The sequence below is a fragment of the Pan troglodytes genome, chromosome 11 (assembly GCF_028858775.2).
Source record: "Pan troglodytes isolate AG18354 chromosome 11, NHGRI_mPanTro3-v2.0_pri, whole genome shotgun sequence".
NCBI lineage: Eukaryota > Metazoa > Chordata > Mammalia > Primates > Hominidae > Pan > Pan troglodytes.
Window position 1 is genome coordinate 14,121,019 of NC_072409.2, and position 20,363 is coordinate 14,141,381.

Consider the following 20,363-nt stretch of genomic DNA (forward strand, 5'->3'; position numbering starts at 1 on the left):
GTCACCTACACTGGGGCCGGGGTGTGGCCTGGCGCTGCCTTGGCCAGGACCATCGGAAAGCAAGGGCTTGGAATGCCTGGCCCTCAGCCCGGGTCCTCCCACAGCGGCCACTCCAGCCCCAGCCCCAGCCCGCTTTTCCACTCGCCTCTGTGCCTTCGCACGTGCTGTTCCCTTTGCCACCTTGCGGGCTCCCTGGCCAGGGAGAGCCGGCTGCTCAGCAGGACCCAAATGTTAGGTTTGTCCCTTTGTTCTGTCACCACCTCCTCCCTCTGCTGGAGCTCCAAGGCAGGCCGAGAGATCCCTGTCTCAGCCTGGCTTTATATTGAAAGCCTGGGCACGGGGGCAGAGAGAGGTTGGGGGCACCAGCCCTCCGTCCCCTCCTCTCTTCACCTCATTCCTCTGCCACCTCACTGCTCTCTCTGCTTACCCCATTTCCACTGGTGTACGGAGAAAAGGCAAACATCCAAATGCAATTTGGAGCTTTCTTCTAAGATGCTAGTGTTGCAAATTGCCATCCATTCATCATCCACCCAACTGTCCAACCATCCATAATTGTCTATCGTCCATCCATCCATCCATCCAACCCCCATTCATTCATCCATCAGTCTGTCCATCACCCATCCATCCAGCCAGCCACCTGCCCACCTCCAACTAAGATTAACTGAGCCTTGACCCTGCTGGGACCTTGCAGGAGTGGGCCCATCAGGAGGCAGGGAGTTAGTTGCCTGTCCCAGGAAGTATTCAGAAACAGCCAGTAGACCGTGTCTATCAAGAATGGACTTGGGCCGGGCGCGGTGGCTCACGCCTGTAATGCCAGCACTTTGGGAGGCCAAGGCGGGCGGATCACGAGGTCAGGAGATCGAGACCATCCTGGCTAACATGGTGAAACCCCATCTCTACTAAAAATTAAAAAAATCAGCCGGGTGTGGTGGCACGCGCCTGTAGTCCCAGCTACTTGGGAGGGCAAGACAGGAGAATCTCTTGAACCCGGGAGGTGGAGGTTGTAGTGAGCCGAGATCGCACCACTGCACTCCAGCTTGGGCAACAGAGCGAAACTCAGTCTCAAAAAAAAAAAAAAAAAAAAAAAAAAAAGGACTGAACTGATCCATGCTGCAGCTGAATTGCCTGGAGAGGCTGGTTAGAAATCTGGATCTCCAGTCCAACTCCAGACCTGGGGGCCACAATCTCCAGGGGTGGAACCTGGACCCTGTATCTCTTACAAGAGATGTTACTGTTAGTTCCCGTCTAAAAGGAGCTGCCAAAAGGCCTCACTCACCCACCTCACTTTTCAGACGCTTGGTGAGCATCTGTGCAACGGAAAGGTAAAGAAAGTGAAGGAACTAGTGAAGCCTTAACTGAGAGAGGCTTGGCCCATCCTGAGCCGGGCAGCACAGGGTCCTCAGGTCCCTGCCTCCCGGCAAGTTCCCCGACCCCCTGACCCAGGGGAGGGGCTGCTCCCCCTTCTATCTTAAAGTCAGGGTGCTGTGTCTCACTGGGGGCAGGGTGTCCTGGACTGCAGCTAGGGCTGTGTGAAGCTACAGGAGCAGATACAACACCTCTTCCTGTGATGGCAACTTGTCTGGGAATAAGTCACGTAAAGCCTGGTGTCTACGCTGACAATAGCCACTCAGACACTACAGAGCACAATGCCCAACTCGCATGAGTTTTGAAGATAAAACAAGAGATTTCAAAGAAACCCCCAGCTTGCAGCGGGCCACTGGAGGATGCATCCCCAGACGCCAGGGGAGCTGGGATTCTGAGGAGGAGTCGGGGAAGCTGGCAGGAGGAGGGGCCTCCACAGACAGCGGGGGTCCTGCCCAGGGCGACCTCTGTGTGCAGCGCAGCCCGGGCCTTATCCCAGCCCATCTCCTGGCGATGCCGAGACACAGAGGCAGAGCCCTGTGCAGCCTGGGTTTCCATGCCCCTCCCTGAGACTCCCACCACCCCCTCCTCTTGGTGGCGGACGGAGCTGTGTGTATGAAAGAAGAGCCTGACAAACCCTGACCTTCCCGGAATCTTTACCTAGAACTCCCGATTTCAAACCCAGCAGATATCAGAGGAGAATGCGGGATCTGAAAGAGGGAGGCTGATTAAAGGGGCCCCGCTTCCCCAAGATGCGCCGGTCCTGTCAAAACAAACTTTGCCGTGTTTTGAAATGCTCTCGGTGTTTGAAACATGTTCATTAGCTACGAAAAAGGCAGATTTCACAGGAAGGGGAGGCTGGTGTCTGCAAGCTGCCCCTCTTCCCCAGATGGTGGATTGGAAAGCAGCTGGAGAAATGCGGTCTCCTTGCTGACATCTGTCCAGCCGGCGGGACATTGGGCTGGGCGGCTGGGCCTTGGCACTGAATCCTCCATGGGACAGACAGGGGCAGGTGGGGACAGCAGTGACATGGAGCTGGAGCTGGCTGGGCTGCACCTGCTTCCTCCACTCCCTGGCTGAGAGCAGAAACTCTCTCTCAGCCTCGGTCTCCCCATCAGGAAAACAGAGGGTCCCCCTCTGACCTCTGCAGACTTGGTTTCCCTCTCTGGAAAATGAGAAGCAATTGTTGGAGGAGTGTTTGGTTCATGGTGAAGACTAAATGGATTCTCCTACCAGGCTGTATCTTCCACAAAGGCAGGGGCCAAGCCAGCCTTCCCGGGGAACGGCCCAGGCCCAGCACAGATCCTTGTCGAATGGATGAATGAATGAATGAACCAAAGAGCTGGAGTTTACATCCCAGGTCCAGATTGACTCCTCACTTGCTGGCCCCTTAAGGCCCTTCCCTCTCCTTCCCTCCCCTCTTGGCATCAGCTCATCTCTTCCTAACAGTCTGTGCCCCTGAAAATGCCAGGAACGTGGCAGACCTGTGACTGCCACCCAGGGGTTAGTGCTCAGAACCTCGGCTGAAACTCAGGCCTGAGATCCATCTGCTGAGGCAGGGAATCTGGGCCCGAGGGACTGACAGGATCATTCCCAGGCATCCTGCACTGTTGGGATGGGACGCAGGGTGGGGCTGGGGCAGGAGGCGGCCTGGGATGCATCTGCATGGCCCTCTGCACCTGCACTGACAGGTGTCCCCAGGGATGCCTGGCCATGAAGGTCGTCCATCCACTCAGCAAATGTTCCACAAGGGCTCCCATGCCAGGCCTGGGCACAGACACATCACAGCATGGTGTGATCCCCTGCAAGGCAGCGCTGACACACACCATGAGAGGAGGCTCTGTCCTTCTCTGTGGGGCCCAGGATGAGCTCCAGGTCCTCCACCAACACCTGCTGCTGGCGAGGTCAGGTGGGCTTTTCCTCAGGGATGGAGCGCTCAGAGCCCTAGGTGTTCCTTGTACCTGAGGTCTTGCTGGGCATCCTCTCTCGACCCCTTCCCTGGGCACCCACAACCCAAACCCTCCCTGGGCCATGCTGCAGGCTGATGCCTCGAGAAGGGCTCTTCAACTTGAGCTGATTTCCCGTGGGGCTCTGGTATCTGGCTGCTGGGTGACCACAGGGATGTGGTCTCTCTTACTTCCCTGGGCCTCAGTTTCCTAATCTGTAAAATGGGATAATAATAAGCCTTGTGATGATTTACAAAAAAGCAAAATGAGCAAAATGTTTTTTTTTTTAAGACAGAGTTGCTCGCCCAGGCTGAAGTGCAATGGCACCATCTCAGCTCACTGCAACCTTCGCCTGCCGGGTTCAAGCAATTCTCCTGCCTCAGCCTCCCAAGTAGCTGGGATTACAGGCGTGCACCACCACGCCTGGCTAATTTTTTTGCTATTTTTAGTAGAGACGAGGTTTCACCATATTGGCCAGGCTGGTCTCAAACTCCCGAACTCAACTGATCTGCCTGCCTCGGCTTCCCAAAGTGCTGAGATCACAGGCGAGAGCCACCACGCCTGGCCAACGAAAAAGCAAAATGTTTTTTGAACTCTTTTTTCTCCGTCTTTAACTCATCTTTTCAGTGAGTTCAGTGGCTACAGAGTAATGAAGTGAGGGCGGCTCTGGGAGGGGTGGAGCCACCCTGGGCTCCCTGGGGCTCTGTATAGAATCACAGAGCCCCACGCCTGCCCTGCCTGCCCACAGTGGGCCCCAAGAGGCAGTCCCACCTGTCCCCTCACCATGCCACCTGGCATGGACTGTGTCTGTCCCCTCGAAAGCTGCATAATCGCATATCCCCAGCACACAGCCCAGGGCCAGGCAGTTTGCTCAAGGAAGAAGAAGGAAGGGGTTTGCGCCTCAGGGCCAGGCTAAGCCCTGGGAGACCCAGCGGGGCCCTGACCTCGAGTACCTGATGGGGTCACCCCCAACTAGACTTGCTCCCCCAGCCCCCAAGAGGCAGCACGGGCCCTGCATGGGCCTGGGTGTGACCAGCCGCCCTTCCTGCCCTGTCACCCGTGGCTGCCTGTCACCGAGACTGTCCTGTCACTACAGTCGAGGAGCCAGGCCTGCCCGCCCGCTCTCCCAGCCCCGTGATTTGTCTTGCAGCTGCTGCCGTTGCTCGGAGCGAGACACTTGCTTGTAGCTTGTGAGCTGTGTATAGGCAAATCTTTCATTTTTCCTGCATTACGCCGGCGTGTACTGTCACTTAATTTTTATGTATGCAATCCTTCCTGACAAATATGATCTGCTGCCTGGTAATTCGTCTGACGCTCATTCTGTTCCGCGCTCTAATTACGGCTCCTATTTCTGACACCGAGGCAGCCACTCTGCCACCGCTGGGTACCGCACCTGTCAGCCCGACCATGGCACTGACTAATGCCCTTTCATGCCAGCCTCGTGTTAGCAAATACAGAGGCGGGGAGGGGGCCCAGGGAGGGGGGAAGTGGGAGGAGACCAGATTTGCATAAGCCCAGCTCTTGGGTCAGCAGCCTTAGGAGATGAGGTGGTTGCTGGGGCAACGTGGCTGCCACCACAGCATCCCCACATAGTAGGTGCACATGAGATGCGGCAGATGCATAATTCATCCCCACGCACAGGGCGTGAAGTGTCCCTGGCCCCTGTGCCCCTCCTGAGTCACGATGCAATGGTAATTAGTTCAATCTCTTGCCCAACGAAACGTGTGTGCAAGACTTAGCTGTTTGCAGAACCTCTTGGTGGAAGGGGTCTTTCCCCTGGGTCTTGGAGATACAGGTCCTGGGCTTTAGCTTGGCACTGTCACCATCCTAGAACCTGGTGGGTGCAGGCCCTTGGTTCTGGGAGCTTGTCCTGCTGGCAGGGACTTGCTCAGCTCCCTGCAGGCCTCAGCTCATTGGGCATCTCTCCTGGATGCCGGGCACAGAGCCCAGAGTGGGGACAGGCCCCAGGAGGGCTCCTTCCACCCATCATGTGGCCTGGTCGGCGCTCGGAGGGCTTGGGAAGAGCCTGGCTTATGAGGGCGGCCTTCTCCCAAGTTCCAATTCCTTCTCATTAATATTATAAGTGCACCAGTCCAAGTCAATAAAATCATACTGTCGGATGAGACGCATCTCTGCCCATTCCTAATGATGCGATCCTAACCTGCTCTGACGGAGCGCCGCAGTCTTTTTTCTGCAGTGGGACAGAGAAGGGCTCGGTGCTGACTGACAGGGGACAGGAGGCAGCGGTTCTAACTCTTCTCTTTGACAGCTTCCCTTGAATTTCCTGGTCTTTTCGAAGCCCTTCAACCACACAGGTAAACAGTCCCAAACTGACCGAAACACTTGGTTTTTCACAAGGGAAGTAAATGTTTGAGGGGACAAGGAAAGATGAGGCTTCCTTCCAGCAACGGAGAGTCAGTGGCCCGGGTCCCCAAAGGGGGACTCCAACGGTATCTGCTGAGGCCCCCGGCCCTCGTTTCCTGGAAGCAGCATGGGTTCTGAAGGAGAGGCCTGCTGCCATGTGACCTCGGAAAAATCTCTCGAGCGCCTGGATTTCTGATTCTTCCTCTGCTAAAGGGAAGGATGGCTGGATGCCTGGGGCTGTCAGGGGCATGAGTGGAACGTCCCATACTCCCTGGGGGGTGGGTCCCTACACATCTTCCCTTTGGGGCTAAAGGAAGAGCTCCTGAGGCCTGGCCAGGTGGGGACAAGAGTTTCAAAACAACCCCCTCCCCGCCAGCCCCGCTGGCTCCATCAGCTGCTGGGAGTCGCTGGTCTCTAGGCTCGTACATTTCTCCTAAGTGTGTGTGATGCGCTGAGAGTCTCTCTGGAACCTGTATGAACAGTGACACTTTCCACAGGACACTGTGACTTCCAGAAAGTGCCTCCGCCCAGACAATGCTGCTGTCTGTCACACCCTGCTTGCCGCAGGCACTCGGGGGTCTGGGGATAGGAGACGTCCTGGCTTGAGCCACGGAGTGGGGTGGAAATGAGCTGGAATGGGGCGGTGTTCAAGGAGGCGGCGGGCAGCTCCTGGGGCCCAGCTCCCTCCTGGGGAAGTGGATGCTGGTGGGCGCAGCACACAGGGGGTGGGCCTGGGGGCACCTTCCACTGCAAACACACCTCAAAGAGCCAGGAAATAGCCCTGAGAAAGCAGGGGCCCTCGCCCACTCCATGGGCCTCTGGGAAATGTTCCCACAGATGGGCGTGGTGAAACCCAGACAGCCTTGTAGTAACGCACAGGAGACCCTGCTCCTGTGTTCCACTGGTGGGGAAGCGGGGGCTTTCTTGGTTCCTTTGTTCTCACTAAATGAAAAATCCCCCATCGTACAGCATTCCAAGTTTCACATTTGGTTACATACCCAGTATGTGGATACTGAAGCTTGCCATTGCTTCACCTGTCCCCAAAACACATCTGACCAAGTCTCTTCCCAAGTCCAGCCCTTCAGCACCCCCCGACCCATAGGGTGGTGTCCAGCCCACTGAGCTCAGAGTTCAAGGCCCTGCCCGCTTTTCATGCCGCTCCTGCAAGGACCCTGGTCTGTGGCGAAGCCAAGCTCAGCCGCACACCGAGGCTCACCCACTCTTTCCTGGAATGCTGCTCCCTCCCCTTCCCTGTCCCAACAGCATCTGGTCTCCCTTTATGGTCCAGCTACAATGTCACCTCCTCCCTGGCAGGCACCTGGTCCCCACAGCCTCAAAACCGCCAGTTGAAAAGCCAAAAACTAGGAACAGTGCAAATGTCCACCCCCTAGGAGGGATGGACCAAGGGTGCTGCCCGTGAACGGGACACTCACAGCAGTGGAAAGATGACCGCCCTGTGCCACAGACACGCCCCCTGCTCCAAGCAACCGGCTCAGTCAGCTTCTCCTGCAAGGGCTGGGAGGTGATCAGAGGGTGTGGGAAGCCCCAGCTGGGCTCCTCTGGCCACAGCTGATTCCCTTCTGGGTCACTATTCTGAACAGATGAGAAAACTCTGGGGCTTAAAAAAGGCATCTTCCTGCACTAACTGACCAAACACACGTGGGGAGAATGTTTGCGTCTCCCTGCATGGTCACCAGGACCGCTGGGGGCTGCTGGGGCACAGACAGGTCCCCCTTACCTAGGGAGTGGGCTGCGGTGGTCTCAGAGCTGAAGAAGCGGCCCAGACCAAGGTCACCGAGCTTCACGACGCCCGTGGCTGTGATGAACACGTTGGCAGGCTTGATGTCTGCAGGGCGAGGAGAAGGAGATTGGTGTGGGGTAGGAGGCTTGGGGTAGGTGGGGCAGGACGAGAGGAAGGGGGAGGAAGGTGAGGCCTAGCCCAGGTCCTGCTCCCTCAGGGCAAGGCCCTGTCCTGGCTCTGGCTGTGGGACCTCGGGAAATTGACCATTTCTGAGCCTCAGTTTCTTCATATGAAAAATGGGTCTCCCTCCACCAACTTGACAGAGCTGCTGTGAGGGTTAAGACAGCAGGGGTTTCTGTGCTCCTGTTTCCTGCTCTAGAGCTGTATCCTCCATGCCTAGAACAGTGCCTCGCACACAGGAGGCCCTCAGGGAAAATCTGCGTAATGAATGAACGGAGTGCTCAGTGGAGCACCCAGTGCCATACCCCCCGGTGAGGGCGGGGCCTCCAATACAGCAGACACCGAGAGATACAGGTAGAGTGAAGGAACGGAGGTGTCCATGAAGCAGCCTACGTAAAGGACCTCGTGCCCTGCCAGGCACCCAGCAGGCTCCTTTCTCACAACTCGGAGTGATGTCAACTGTGGAAACACCCCTCTCAGGTGCCTCCCCTTCTCAGCCCAGCCCGCTGAGACGGCAAAGCCCCCATGAAAGTCCCTTCTGTGCGAGGCTTCCCCTGACCTCCCTCTCAGGCTGCTGTGGGGAACTGGAAGTGGTGTGCCAAGCGGGGCCCCTGCCCCCTGGGGCTCATGTCACTTTCCACCTCGGGAGGTTCCTGACCCGGGCGCGTGTGTATGCGCGGTTGCTGGGCAGCCCCCCTGCCTGGGGAATACAGAGCGGTCCAACTTCCTCAAGGGGCTGCCCCTGAGGACCCTGGAGGAGCCATAAGGAAGTGTCTTCCTGGGCTCCAGGTGGCTCCAGGCGGCTCCTGGCGGGTGGCACGTACCTCGGTGCATCACCCGGCGGGAATGCATGTGCTCCACGGCGCTGCACAGCTGCACGAAGTACTTCCATACTGTCCTCTCCGGGATGAGCCGCTTCTGCTTCTTAAAGTACTGCAGTGGGGGAGACAAGCAGAGGGATAGGCCCGGGTGAGCAGGCTTGGAGGTGGGTGGCCACAGGGCACTGCCTCTGTCCTTTCCCCAGTGGGTAACTGGTGCCTGGCGGGGGCGGGGGGGGATTGAGCCACTGAGCAAACAATAAGCCCAGAACCAAGAGTGCTGTGTCCACGCCTCTACTTCTGCCTGAATGGCACTCTGCGGCCACCCTGTCCCCACCCAGCAAGCTCCGTGAGGGCCAGGCAGGCCTGGCATGTCCGGATGGCTTTGCTGCATGGACACGCAGCTCAAACATGCTGAAAGTGGCCCTCAACTGCATTTTTCCAGAACCTCCTGGACACCCCCTCCACAGGGCACTCCTTGCAGGACTGAAATGGGTGTGGACTCTCCCTGTCCCCAGCCCCAGCCTGGCCCAGGAGGGTGGCACCCAGGACACACGTGGTGGTTAAATCACAGCTGCCCCCATCTCCTCGGAACCAGCAGATCTCAGTGCACTGGAATTCTTAAACGCGGCGAGAACCTTGAGGAAATGGGCTTGACGCACTCAAAAGGAACCCCAGTTCCAACGGGCATCAGTCTGCTTCACTGCCTGGGAAAACATATTTAGTGCTCCAGGAAGAAAACAAAAACTAAAGGTCCCCGGCCGCACTGAGTGAGCTGTAAGTAACAGAAGGTCCTGGAGAGGGCAGGCCCAGAGCATGTGACAGCCACGGCTCAGCTAGAGACGGGGGTGGCTCTCAGGTGCCAGGCCCATGCCTGTGGGGCAGGACTTCTTCACCAGCTACCTGCATACCAGCTTTTTGTGCAGGGGCTTTTTGCTTCAAAGCAACCACCTTTCCCCAAAGCAGGCAGAGGCGGCGCTGTGGGCCTGCTGGTCAGGGCAGCTGCTCTGGTGCTGGGAAGCTGGGAACTGACCAGGACACACTGGCCTGGAAAGGGGCATGGGTGGAGGAAAGGACCTGGGCTGGCACTTTCAGACCACCTGCAGGGTGTGGCCACCATGCCGGGCCTATGACGGAGGGCTAGGCCCATCTTACAGACAGGGAAACGAAACTGAGGGCCACGTAGAAAGAGGCAGAAACACAGCTCAGCCCCAGGCCTCCCACCTAGAAAGCCCAAGTCCTTAGCCCACTTCTTTTTTTTTTTGAGATGGAGTCTCCCTCTGTCGCCCAGGCTGGAGTGCAGTGGCGTGATCTCAGCTCACTGCAACCTCCACCTCCTGGGTTCAAGCAATTCTCCTGCCTCAGTCTCCCGAGTAGCTGGGATTACAGGTGTGCACCACCACGCCCAGCTATTTTTTGTATTTTTAGTAGAGATGGGGTTTCACCATGTTAGCCAGGCTGGTCTTGAACTCCTCACCTCAGGTGATCTGCCTGCCTCGGCCTCCCAAAGTGCTGGGATTACAGGCGTGAGCCACCACGCCTGGCCCCCTTAGCCCACTTCTAATAACACCAGTAACCATTGATATGGGAGACTGAGCTCAGAGGTTCAGGAGCATGCCCAAGGTCACCCAGCACCCAGCTGGGACCCAGGTCTGGGTGCTTCCCATGGTGGGACAGTCGCAGTGGGGAGCCCCTGACCTCGCCGTAAATCCCCTCGAGGCTGTTCTGAGGTACAATTCTGGGAGGCCCTCTCAGGTGAGCCGTCCCAGGTCTCAGCACAGACCCCACCCCCAGGCTACCTCCAGGCCTGTGGCGGGCCAGGCCGGGATGTTATTCACGCTGTGATGTGAGTGAATCCTCATTACAGCATTTAAGCAGGGACGCGCGTGGCCGAGAGTGGTGATTTTCTAAATGTCACGTCCTATAAGCGCTGTCTGACATTTAGCGGGGAGGCGCAGAGTCTCTGGTGGGTTCTGGGGCTACGGCAGCTCCTAGCTTCACTCTTCCTCGTAAATAACTCGGGCACCATGGCTGTGATGGCGCAGCTCAGCCCTTGAGGCTACAGGCTCTCGGGACACAAGCCCTGCTGCCTGACAGCCTCTGAGGCCAGTGGGGCGACCATGGGGTATCCCCTGTTCCTCTGGAAACCCACAGGTGGCCTGAGAGCAGGCGGAACCAGGGGAACCGAGCTCCCACCAAACCCCAGGCATTGTGCTGGTATGTTACAGATGAGGCAACTGAGGCACAGGGACCCGCCTGAGGCCATCCAGGGGACGTGTCTTACTCGAGTGGGTCTCTGCACTGCCAGGCCTCCCCTGCTGGCGGCTGTACCGAGCCAGCTCTGCAGGTGAGGGCCCCTGAGCTGGGTTGGAGGGAACGGGAGCAGGCAGGGACAGTGGGGGGAGAGAGGTGGGGACTGTGGGAGGGGGAACCATGCCAGGTGAGGAGGAAGGACCCGAGGCGTGGGGGGCCAGGTGGCTGCTCAGAAACTGAGGCCACACCCATCCTAGACTCAATCCTGCTGGGTTCATGACTGACTTGAACCCTGAGCCAGTGTTGGCTCTGGTGAAGCCAAGGAAGGGGTGCACGGGGAAGGAGACACCCCATCCCAGGCCTGGCACAGAGAAGGGATGCTGGATAGAATGCCCCCATGTCTCCTCTTCTCTCTCAGCTGACGGAGACTGCACCTGGCCTGGGTTTCCCGCAATGCTCCCTCCAAGAGGTTCCCGGGGACAGGGTGGAAACTGAGGTTCAGGGAAGAGGGATTTGCCCAGCCCTAGCCCCCCATCTGCCTGTCTGACTGCAGCCGCACTCCATGGACTGAGAGGCCACAGTATCTGGGCTCCACTGGGGCTGAGAGGGTGAGTCGTCCTCTCCACGGGCTGCGTTCCCATGTGGCAGCAGGGAGAGGCCTCTCCTTCACCTCCTGCTCCTCCTCCGTCCCTGCCCTCACCTCTCCTTCCACCCGGCCTCCAGTCTTTCTTCTAGAACACAGAGCTGACCACGTTTGTTCACCGCCATGAATCTTAGGAAGCTTCTCTGACCTTAGGGCCTGGTCCTGGACCCCGAGCCTGGAGCAACAGGCCCTCCGTGATCCAGTGGTCTCCATCTCAGCTCCCTTCCCTTTCCCATCCCTGTTGGACCGTTTCTGCTTCTGGACAGCCCACCTCCCCTAACAGCTCAGCTCAGTGTCACCTCCTCCAGGAAGTCTTCCCTGACTCCCACAGGCCCTGCACATGGCTTGTTCACACTGGCTCCTAACTACTCATTCGAGGGTCTGTTTTCCTGTTAGAATCCGGGATCCCTGAGGGCAGTAGCCATGCTGGCGGCATCCCTAGTTCTTGGCATGAGGGCTGGCACACAGTGGATGCACGATGCTTGTATGTTCAGCAAGGGAACGTGTGAAGGAGAAACAAGTAAAGCGGGGGTGGGGGAGAGGAAGAGCTAAGACATGATCTAGCACATCTGTTCCCACCAGGGATCTGTGTGCAGATTAACATCCCTGCAAAGGCATTAATATGTCAACGGAAATGTAAGAGCAGGTGATAACAGCTCAAGTAATGCCACTTCCCAGTGACGCCTGTATTCCTAGGAGCCAAATTTCAGAAGAGCACCAAGCAATTGCTCAATCCCCAGTGCCTGATGGGAAAGACAGAGAACCCACATCCGGCCCCGTTTCCAAGTGCGGCTGTGAGCAGGGTGGGGGCTTGAGTGGGGCCCAGCCTCACTTGCGAGCAGGCAGGCTGCATCCAGGGGAGAGAGGTGATGGGGCCACAGCAGGGCCCTGGGGACAGAGGTCCAAGCCAGTAGGGACGTGAGGACCTCCACTAAGGAGCAGTGGGGTAGGGGCTGAGGGTTTGGGCCTGGGGGTCAGGCAGGCCTGGGGGCCTCCACCTAGAGGCTGAGGTGCCTTGGGCAGGAGACTAGACCTCTCTGAGCTTTGCTATTTGAGAACGGCGGGGACTCAGTGAGGGACACATGAGCGTACTGGGCTGGGTGGAGGCTGGCAGGAGGTGCTGCTGTTTCACTGAAGCTGCAGTGGTCCTGGACACCAGACTCATGGTGAACCCCGCCCTGTGCCCTGGGTGGTGGGATGAGGCAGGTGAAGATGTATGTAGGGGTGTGGAGCATGAGCCAGTCCTGGCGCTGAGCCTGCCCATGTGACTCGAACAGTCACTCAATCTCTTGAAGACCCCAGGCCTGGGTGTCAGCCATAACATGGAAATGAAGTTCCCCCTCTAGGGCTGGGGAGAGCATCTTGGGACCATGTCCACCAAAGGGTCCCAGGCCAGGAAAAGAGACCTGGGCCACAGGCATGGCTCTGTACCCACAATGCTGGGTATCCTCAGGCAAGTCTCTTAACCTCTCTGGGCTCAGTTTTCCCCTTCTTTAAAATGAGGTAGTGGATCTACAAGATGCTTTCCCAAGAGCTGGGGTCTGACCAAACGGGGTGCTGCCCCTGCTCCTTCTGTGAGGCAGGAGAAGTGGCTCATGTGCCTGTGGTAGGCTGGGGCACTGGGGGTGGCCAGAGGGGTTCCTTCTGCCCATGGCTGGCCCCCTCCCAGCCACCATCCTGTCTTGGCGCCACCTTCGCCTTGCTTTTGCATATGGGCTCTTTTGAGCTGAGCTTCCCTGAGGCCAATGGAAAGAAAGAGGCCTCCAGCAACAGCAGCTGGGGACGGACCCTAAGAGGCCCTCACCAGACCGCAGCTGAGGCCTGTGGGCATCTGCAGGGGGGGCGCCCAGGGTCCCCGGGTGGCCGCCTCTGGCTAAAGGCAGAGCACTGTGGGACTGGGCTAAAGGCAGACTGCCACCTTTGGCTCCAGATCTGCGCAGCCCCCAGCACCCCCACCCCGCCAGGCGCTCACCTTGATCATCTGCGAGAGGTCCCCTGCGTCAGCCAACTCCAGCACAATGTTCAGCTCGTTGTCTTCGATAAACGAGTCCAAATACTTGATGATATTTGGGTGGTTCAGTTGCTGCATGAGGAGAGAAAGAGGGGAGGGGGCACCAGTGAAGACGGGACAGACCCAGTGCCTGCCTGCCACCGGCACCCTGCTGGCACCCGGTCACTGAGGCCCTGGCATTTGCTAGAGAAGTGGGTCCCAGGGAAAGAAAGGCCTGTGCTGGGGAGTCAGGAAGGCCTGGGTGACACTGGGAAAGCCACTTTGCATCCCCAAGTCTCAGATTCCTCATCTGTAAAACTGGCATAATGTTTTGAAGCATAGTTGTGAAGACGACATGGGTCAATACTCTTGAAATGTGTAACAGGGCAGCCGCACAGAGCTACGTGAGACTCAGCATGGACTTGTGGAAAGGACCCTCCCCCTTCTCCTCACCACCCAGACCCTGAGGGCGGCATTGGGCCCCACCTCTCTGTCCCTGTGCCCAGACACGGCCAGCCTGCAGGTGCTCCTCAGAAGGATCATCTCCTGCCTTCATCCTTCCTACTCTTTCTCAATCCCTGACCTATCTCTTGTAAAATCATTTTTTTAAAAAAAATATTTTTTTGTAGAGATAGGATCTCACTATGTTGCCCTGATTGAAACTGAACTTCTAGGTTCAAGCGATCCTCCCACCTCACCCTCCTGAGCAGTTGGGACTACGGCTGCATGCCACCATGCCTGGCCCTTGTGAAATCTTGAAAAAAATCCCTGAAGGCATGAGAGCTGCCCGGCTGATTTGCTCATGCTGAGACCCTGCCTCTGTCCTTCGCACCACCGCCTGCATGTTTGCTGCAGTGGAGCATGGAGCTGGACAGAACAGTGCCCCCCTGGCTGGAAGTCAGGCCCTCCAGGCTAAGAGGAGCCCCTGGCATCTGTTCATAACAAAGCTGACTGTTTATATCAAAGAGACTCCAGGATCTGGGAAAGCAGAGGGGACTCGAATATCCTGCCCTGGTGTGGGTGTGGTCAGCCTAGTCCAGACACCAGGCAACCACCAGAGGCCGATAGTGAGCACATTTCCCAAAAGGCCCGGAAGTCGTTGGGAGAAGGATGCACTGTGCCCATCCGTGGATTCTAAAATGAGGGGAGCCTGGGCAGATGTTACAGAGCCATGCAAGCCCCTATTCATTCATTCATTCATTCCCCAAGCCAGCCCCCCATGTGTGGGCCCTGGGGGCCAGAGCAGGCTCAGCCACTGGCCCCAGCTCCTCCCCATGTGTCCGTCCTCTCACCAGGTCCCCCCAGAGACTGATCCCTGTCTGCTATGGCGCCCACTGCCTGTCCAAGTCCTCAAACCCCTACTCTGGACCAAGGTCTGGCCCTGAGGTGGGTGTGCTGGCCCCTGCCTGCCCCTCAGCCAGCAGTGCTGTGGCTCAGTGAATATCCAGACACCACTCCGAGGAACCAGGCACCCTGCACAGCTGAGGACGCAGGTGCAGCACATTCAATCCTGGTTCCCAGGGGTGGCTGGGAGGGAGCCCTGTTGCCATCTTAGCAGCAGGCTACCCTGTGGAAGAACCTTGGTCAGTAACAAATGTAGGTAATTTACACAGGGTGACTACACTTCAGAAGGCAGCACACAAAGCAATCCTAAGCAAAAAGAACAAACCTGGAGGCATCACGTTACTGGACTTCAAACTATACTACAAGCCTATGGTAACCAAAACAGCATGGTACTGGTACAAAAATAGATACATAGACCAATGGAAGAGAATATGGAACCCAGAAATAAAGCAGCATACCTACAACCACCTGATCTGCAACAAAGTTGACAAAAATAAGCAATGGGGAAAGGACTCCCTACTCAATTAACTGGCTAGCTATATGCAGAAGAATGAAACGGAACCCCTACTTTTCACCATGTGTAAAAATTAAATCAAGATTGATTGAAGACTTAAATGTAAGACCTCAAACTATAAAAATCCTAGAAGAAAACCTAGGAAATACCTTTCTCAGCGTTAGCCTTGACAAAGAATTTATGACCAAGTCCTTAAAAACCATTGCAACAAAACCAAAAACTGACAAGTGGGACATAATTAAATGAAAGAGCTTCTGCATGGCAAAAGAAATGATCAACAGAGTAAACAGACAATTGACAGAATGGGAGAAAACATTCATAAACTATGCATCTGACAAAGGACTAATGTCCAGAATCTATAAGGAACTTAAATCAATAAATAAAAAAACAAACATTAAAAAGTGAGCAGAGGAGGCTGGACATGGTGGCTCACGCCTGTAATCCCAGCACTTTGGGAGGCTGAGGTGGGCGGATCATTGAGATCAGGAGTTCGAGACCAGCCTGGCCAACATGGCAAAACCCCATTTCTACTAAAAATACGAAAATTAGCCAGGCATGGTGGCAGGTGCCTGTAGTCACAGCTACTCGAGAGGTTGGGGCAGGAGAATCGCTTGAACCTGGGAGGCGGAGGTTGCAGTGAGCTGAGATTGTGCCACTGCACTCCAGTTTGGGTGACAGAGTGAGATTCTAAAAATAATAAAAATAAAAATAAAAAATAAGTAAATAGGCTGGGGGCAGTGGCTCACGCCTGTAATCCTAGCACTTTGGGAGGCCAAGGTGGGCGGATCACCTGAAGTCAGGAGTTCAAGACCAGCCTGGCCAACATGGTGAAACTCCGTCTCTACTAAAATACAAAAATTAGCCGAGCATGATGGTGGGTGCCTGTAATCCCAGCTACTCAGGAGGCTGAGATGGGAGAATTGCTTGAACCCGGGAGACGGTGGTTGCAGTGAGCCAAGATCATGCCACTGCACTCCAGCCTGGGTGGCTGAGCAAGACTCTGTCTCAAAATAAAAAATAAATAAAATAAAATAAAATAAAGAGTAGGAAGAGGACATGAACAGTGATTCTTCAAAAGAAGACATACAAGCAACTAACAAACAGGAAAAAAATGCCCAACATCACTAATCATCAGAGAAATGTAAATCAAAACCACAATAGGCTGGGTGCAGGGGCTCATGCCTATAATGCCAGCACTTCATGAGGCTGAAGTGGGAGGGCTGCTTGAGCCCAGGAGTTTGAGAACAGCCTGGGCAACAGAGTGAGACCTTGTCACTACAAAAAAAAATTAGCTGGGCTTCGTGGTGCAGGCCTGTAGCCCAAGCTACTTGGGAAGTTAAGGTGGGAAGATCACTTGATTCTGGGAGGTCGATGCTGCAGTGAGCCATGATCACACCACTGCACTCCAGCTTAGATGATAGGGTGTGACCCAGTCTCAAAAAAAAAAAAAAATTACAATGAGATACCATTTCACACCAGTCAGAATGGCAATTATTACGAAGTCAAAAAATAACAGATGTTGGTGAGGCTGCGAAGAAAAGGGAACACTTCTATGCTTTTGGTAGGAATGTAAATTTGTTCAGACACCGTGGAACAAAGTCTGGAAATTTCTCAAAGAACTAAAAATAGAACTACCATTTGACCCAGCAGTCCCATTACTGGGTATATACCCAAAGGAATATAAATGGTTCTACCAAAAAGACACATGGGTTTGTATGTCCATCACAGCGCTATTCATAAAAGCAAAGACACCGAATCAATCTAGGTGCGCAGAAATGGTGGGCCGGATAAAGAAAATGTGGTACATGTATACAATAGAATATTATGCAGCCACAAAAAAGAATAAAAGTCATGTCCTTTGCAGCAACACGGATGCAGCAGGAGACCATTATCCTAACAGAAATAACACAGAAACATATCTATACTGCAGGTTCTCACTTTTATAAGTGGGAGCTAAATCCTGGGTACACACAAACATAAAGATGGAAACAGTAGACACACTGGGCTCTACAAGAGGGGGCGGGAGTGGGGCAAGGGCTGAAAAACTTCCCATTGGGTATGATGTTCACTATCTGCGTGACGGGATCAGAAGCCCAAATCTCAGCATCACACAATATACTCTTGTAACAAACCTGCATGTGTACCCTCTGAATCTAAAATAAAAATGGAAATTTAAAAAAGAAGGTGGGCCAGACGTGGTGGCTCATGTCTGTAATGCCAGCACTTTGGGAGGCCGAGGCGGGTGGATCACCTGAGGTCAGGCGTTCAAGACCAGCCTGGCCAACATGGTGAAACCCCGTCTCCACAAAAATACAAAAATTAGCTGGGTGTGGTGATGCACACCTGTTATTCCAGCTACTCGGAGGTTGTAGTGAGCCGAGATCGCACCACGGCACTCCAGCCTGGGTGACAGAGTGAGACCCTGTTATCAAAAAAAGAAAGAAAGAAAAGAAAATCCTCTTGCCCAGATTTTGTGTTGAAAAGGACGTCCTGCGCGAACACTGGCCATCACATCGCTGCCCTCAGCACACATCATGCTCCATAGACATGTTTTTCAGTTACCAAAAAAAGTGTCAAAGCAAGTGAATGGCAAGTTGAAAGTGCCTTCAAATCTCTGAGACATGACCTACGGCGTGGGCAAGCTGCTATGAGGATAAATGGGAACACCCTGCTCCTTCACCCTCCTCTTGAACTTCACCTCATTATGTCACCAGGAAATCTCACACCCTCTCAGGGAGGACTCCCCAAAAACTGCCCAGGTCATCAGCAGTCCAGGCATGACACAGTTTCTCCAACAAGGGAGAAATTAGAGGGGTTGGGTAGGAAGTAAAGCCCCATCAAGGAGGCGCTGGTTCCTGGGGAGGGGAGGAGGGAGACTCCTCCCCCATTTCCCTGCACGTCTGAGGGCAGGGGGTTAAGGAAGGGCTCCCTTAAATGCCCAGGCAGTCTACACAGGCACAGGCAGAAAGGGGCTCCAGACGTCCATTGGGCTAAATCCCCAAGGTCCAGAGAGGGGAAGGGATCAGCCACGGGTCCACAGCAAGCAGGGGCCGAGCTGAGTCTAGAACTGGGTCCACATGGAGTCCACTTCACAGCCTGTGGCCTCTTGGTGGGCCCAGGTGGGTCTGGAAGGGGACACACTTGGGTCAGGGACAGGGAAGGTGCTGCAAAGACGCAATGTGGTTGGGCTTTGTCTGGCTGTGGTGGTGGCCAGAGGGAAGGGAGGGAGAGCTGAGAGTAAGGGTCCCTGTCCTTTGAATCTCTGCCATCAGGGGCTCTGCTCCCAAGCTCCAGGCCCTCCCGGATGTAACACAGAGTGTCTATGATCTGTCTTCTCCACTGGGCTGCACCCTGGTGTCCAGCATTCAGTGGTGATCAGAAATTGCACAGAATGAATGAACACACGCCTGCGTTCCAACAGGACCCACCTTCTTGTCCCACGCCTGGCAGCTGCCGACCCCACCAGCCCCTGCACTTGAGAGGTTTTGGGTTTGGGTTCTTTGCATGAATGATGTGATATGTCAACAGTCACCCCTCCGAGAACCACGTTTCCTTTTGTTTTGTAGGAAGCACCTTGTGCCCTGGCACATCCTGTTGACTTCCCATGGGCTACCTGTGGAGTGGGACCCGTGTTCTGGAAGGCGGCTGGCATTGGCGGGCAGAGGTGGCAACCATGATGACTGGGCTGCCTTGGGCGGCGAGCGTACCACACACCAGCGCTGCCCTGAGCTCGTCAGACATGCTTCCTCACTGACTCCTCCAGCATCCCTGTTGTCATCATGCCCCCTTTACAGATGAGGAAACTGAGGTCCTGAGAGGCCCATGGCTGGCCTGCAGCCACACAGCTAGTGAGCGAGGGGTGTGTCCTCTGAAACCCGGGCTTGGTGCCCTTGGCTGCATGGCAGCCCTGGAGAAGGGACCAAATCCCCTCTGCAGCCATGTGGGCTTACGCCAGGCTCAGGCTCCTGCAAGGCAGGGGCTGCGGTGGCACATCTGTGTGACCAGGGACCAGACCAGGCTGTGCTCAGCATGCTCACCTGTGGGTTCCTTCACTCGGGGAGAAGGGCACATGAGGTGGGGAGGGGGCAATGGGTGATCAGGACAAACATTCCTCAGGGCTGGGTAAGTGGCAGCAAGCTGACCATTACTTAAACATTTAAACAATGTTTTCGAGGGATATTTTTTGACCTATAATAGTTAGTGGTAAGGACACCTCCTGCCTCCAGCCTTGACTCCCTCACCCACTGTGGCCGGGGGCCACCAGAGCAGGCACTCACAACTCACACCCAGCCATGGCCCCCTGACTTGCAGCCACTTCAGGGGCTCCCCTTTTGTTCTGAGTGTGTATCTGGCCCTGCTGCCATGTCCAGCCTTCTGTCTCCCCAACCTCCCATAATCCACGGTGCTGCGGTGCCTGGAAGAAGGCTCACTTCGGCCTTCCAGATTCTGGGATGGTGCCCTGCCCTCTGTGAGGCCTGCCCAAGAAGCGGGTTTCCCTGGGGCTCCTGGCCCACCAGTCAATCTGCATCACCCTGGAAGGTCACCATCTGCTTCCTACCTGCTTCCCCACCAGCCTGGAAGTCCCCAAGAGCAGGGCCAAGGCCTGAGAACACAGGGCAGGGTGTGGCAGAAAAAATTGCTAATCTGAAATTCTGCAGCTGTGGCTTCAGCGGGCATCACTGCCACCAGCAGTCCCACTTTGCTGGAAACTGCCGAGCAAATCCAATATGTTTCATGGGGGGCCGGGTGCGGTGGCTCCCGCCTGTAATCCCAGCACTTTGGGAGGCTGAGGTGGATGGATCACCTGAGGTCAGGAGGTTGAGACCAGGGTGGCCAACATGGTGAAACGCTGTCTCTACTAAAAATATGAAAATTAGCTGGGTGTGGTGGTGGGTGCCTGTAATCCCAGGAGACTGAGACAGAACTGCTTGAACCGAGAAGGTGGGGATTGCAGTGAGCAGAGATTGTGCCACTGCACTCGAGCCTGGGCAACAAGAGCAAAACTCTGTCTCAAAAAACAAACAAAAAAAAAACAAAACCAAGAAATAAAAAATAAAAATCAGGTGTGGTGGCATGCGCCTGTGGTCCCAGCTACTTGGGAGACTGAGGCGGGAGGATTGCTTGAGCCCAGGAGTTTGAGGCTGCAGTGAGCTATGATCATGCTACTTGGGAGACTGAGGCGGGAGGATTGCTTGAGCCCAGGAGTTT

General features: G+C 55.6%; 1 protein-coding gene across 9 annotated transcripts in view; it reads right to left on the reverse strand.

Annotated features, from left to right (window-relative positions):
• The window catches only part of NEK6 (NIMA related kinase 6), a 95,715-nt gene that overhangs the window by 17,490 nt on the left and 57,862 nt on the right, over positions 1-20,363 (reverse strand). For all 9 annotated transcript variants that reach the window (XM_024345876.3, XM_063788338.1, XM_003312272.7 and 6 more), the window contains 3 exons: positions 13,280-13,390; positions 8,418-8,526; positions 7,411-7,518 (listed from right to left, as the gene is read on the reverse strand). In XM_024345876.3, the coding sequence (XP_024201644.1) occupies positions 7,411-7,518; positions 8,418-8,526; positions 13,280-13,390 (328 nt within the window). The remainder of the gene's footprint in view (positions 1-7,410; positions 7,519-8,417; positions 8,527-13,279; positions 13,391-20,363) is intronic.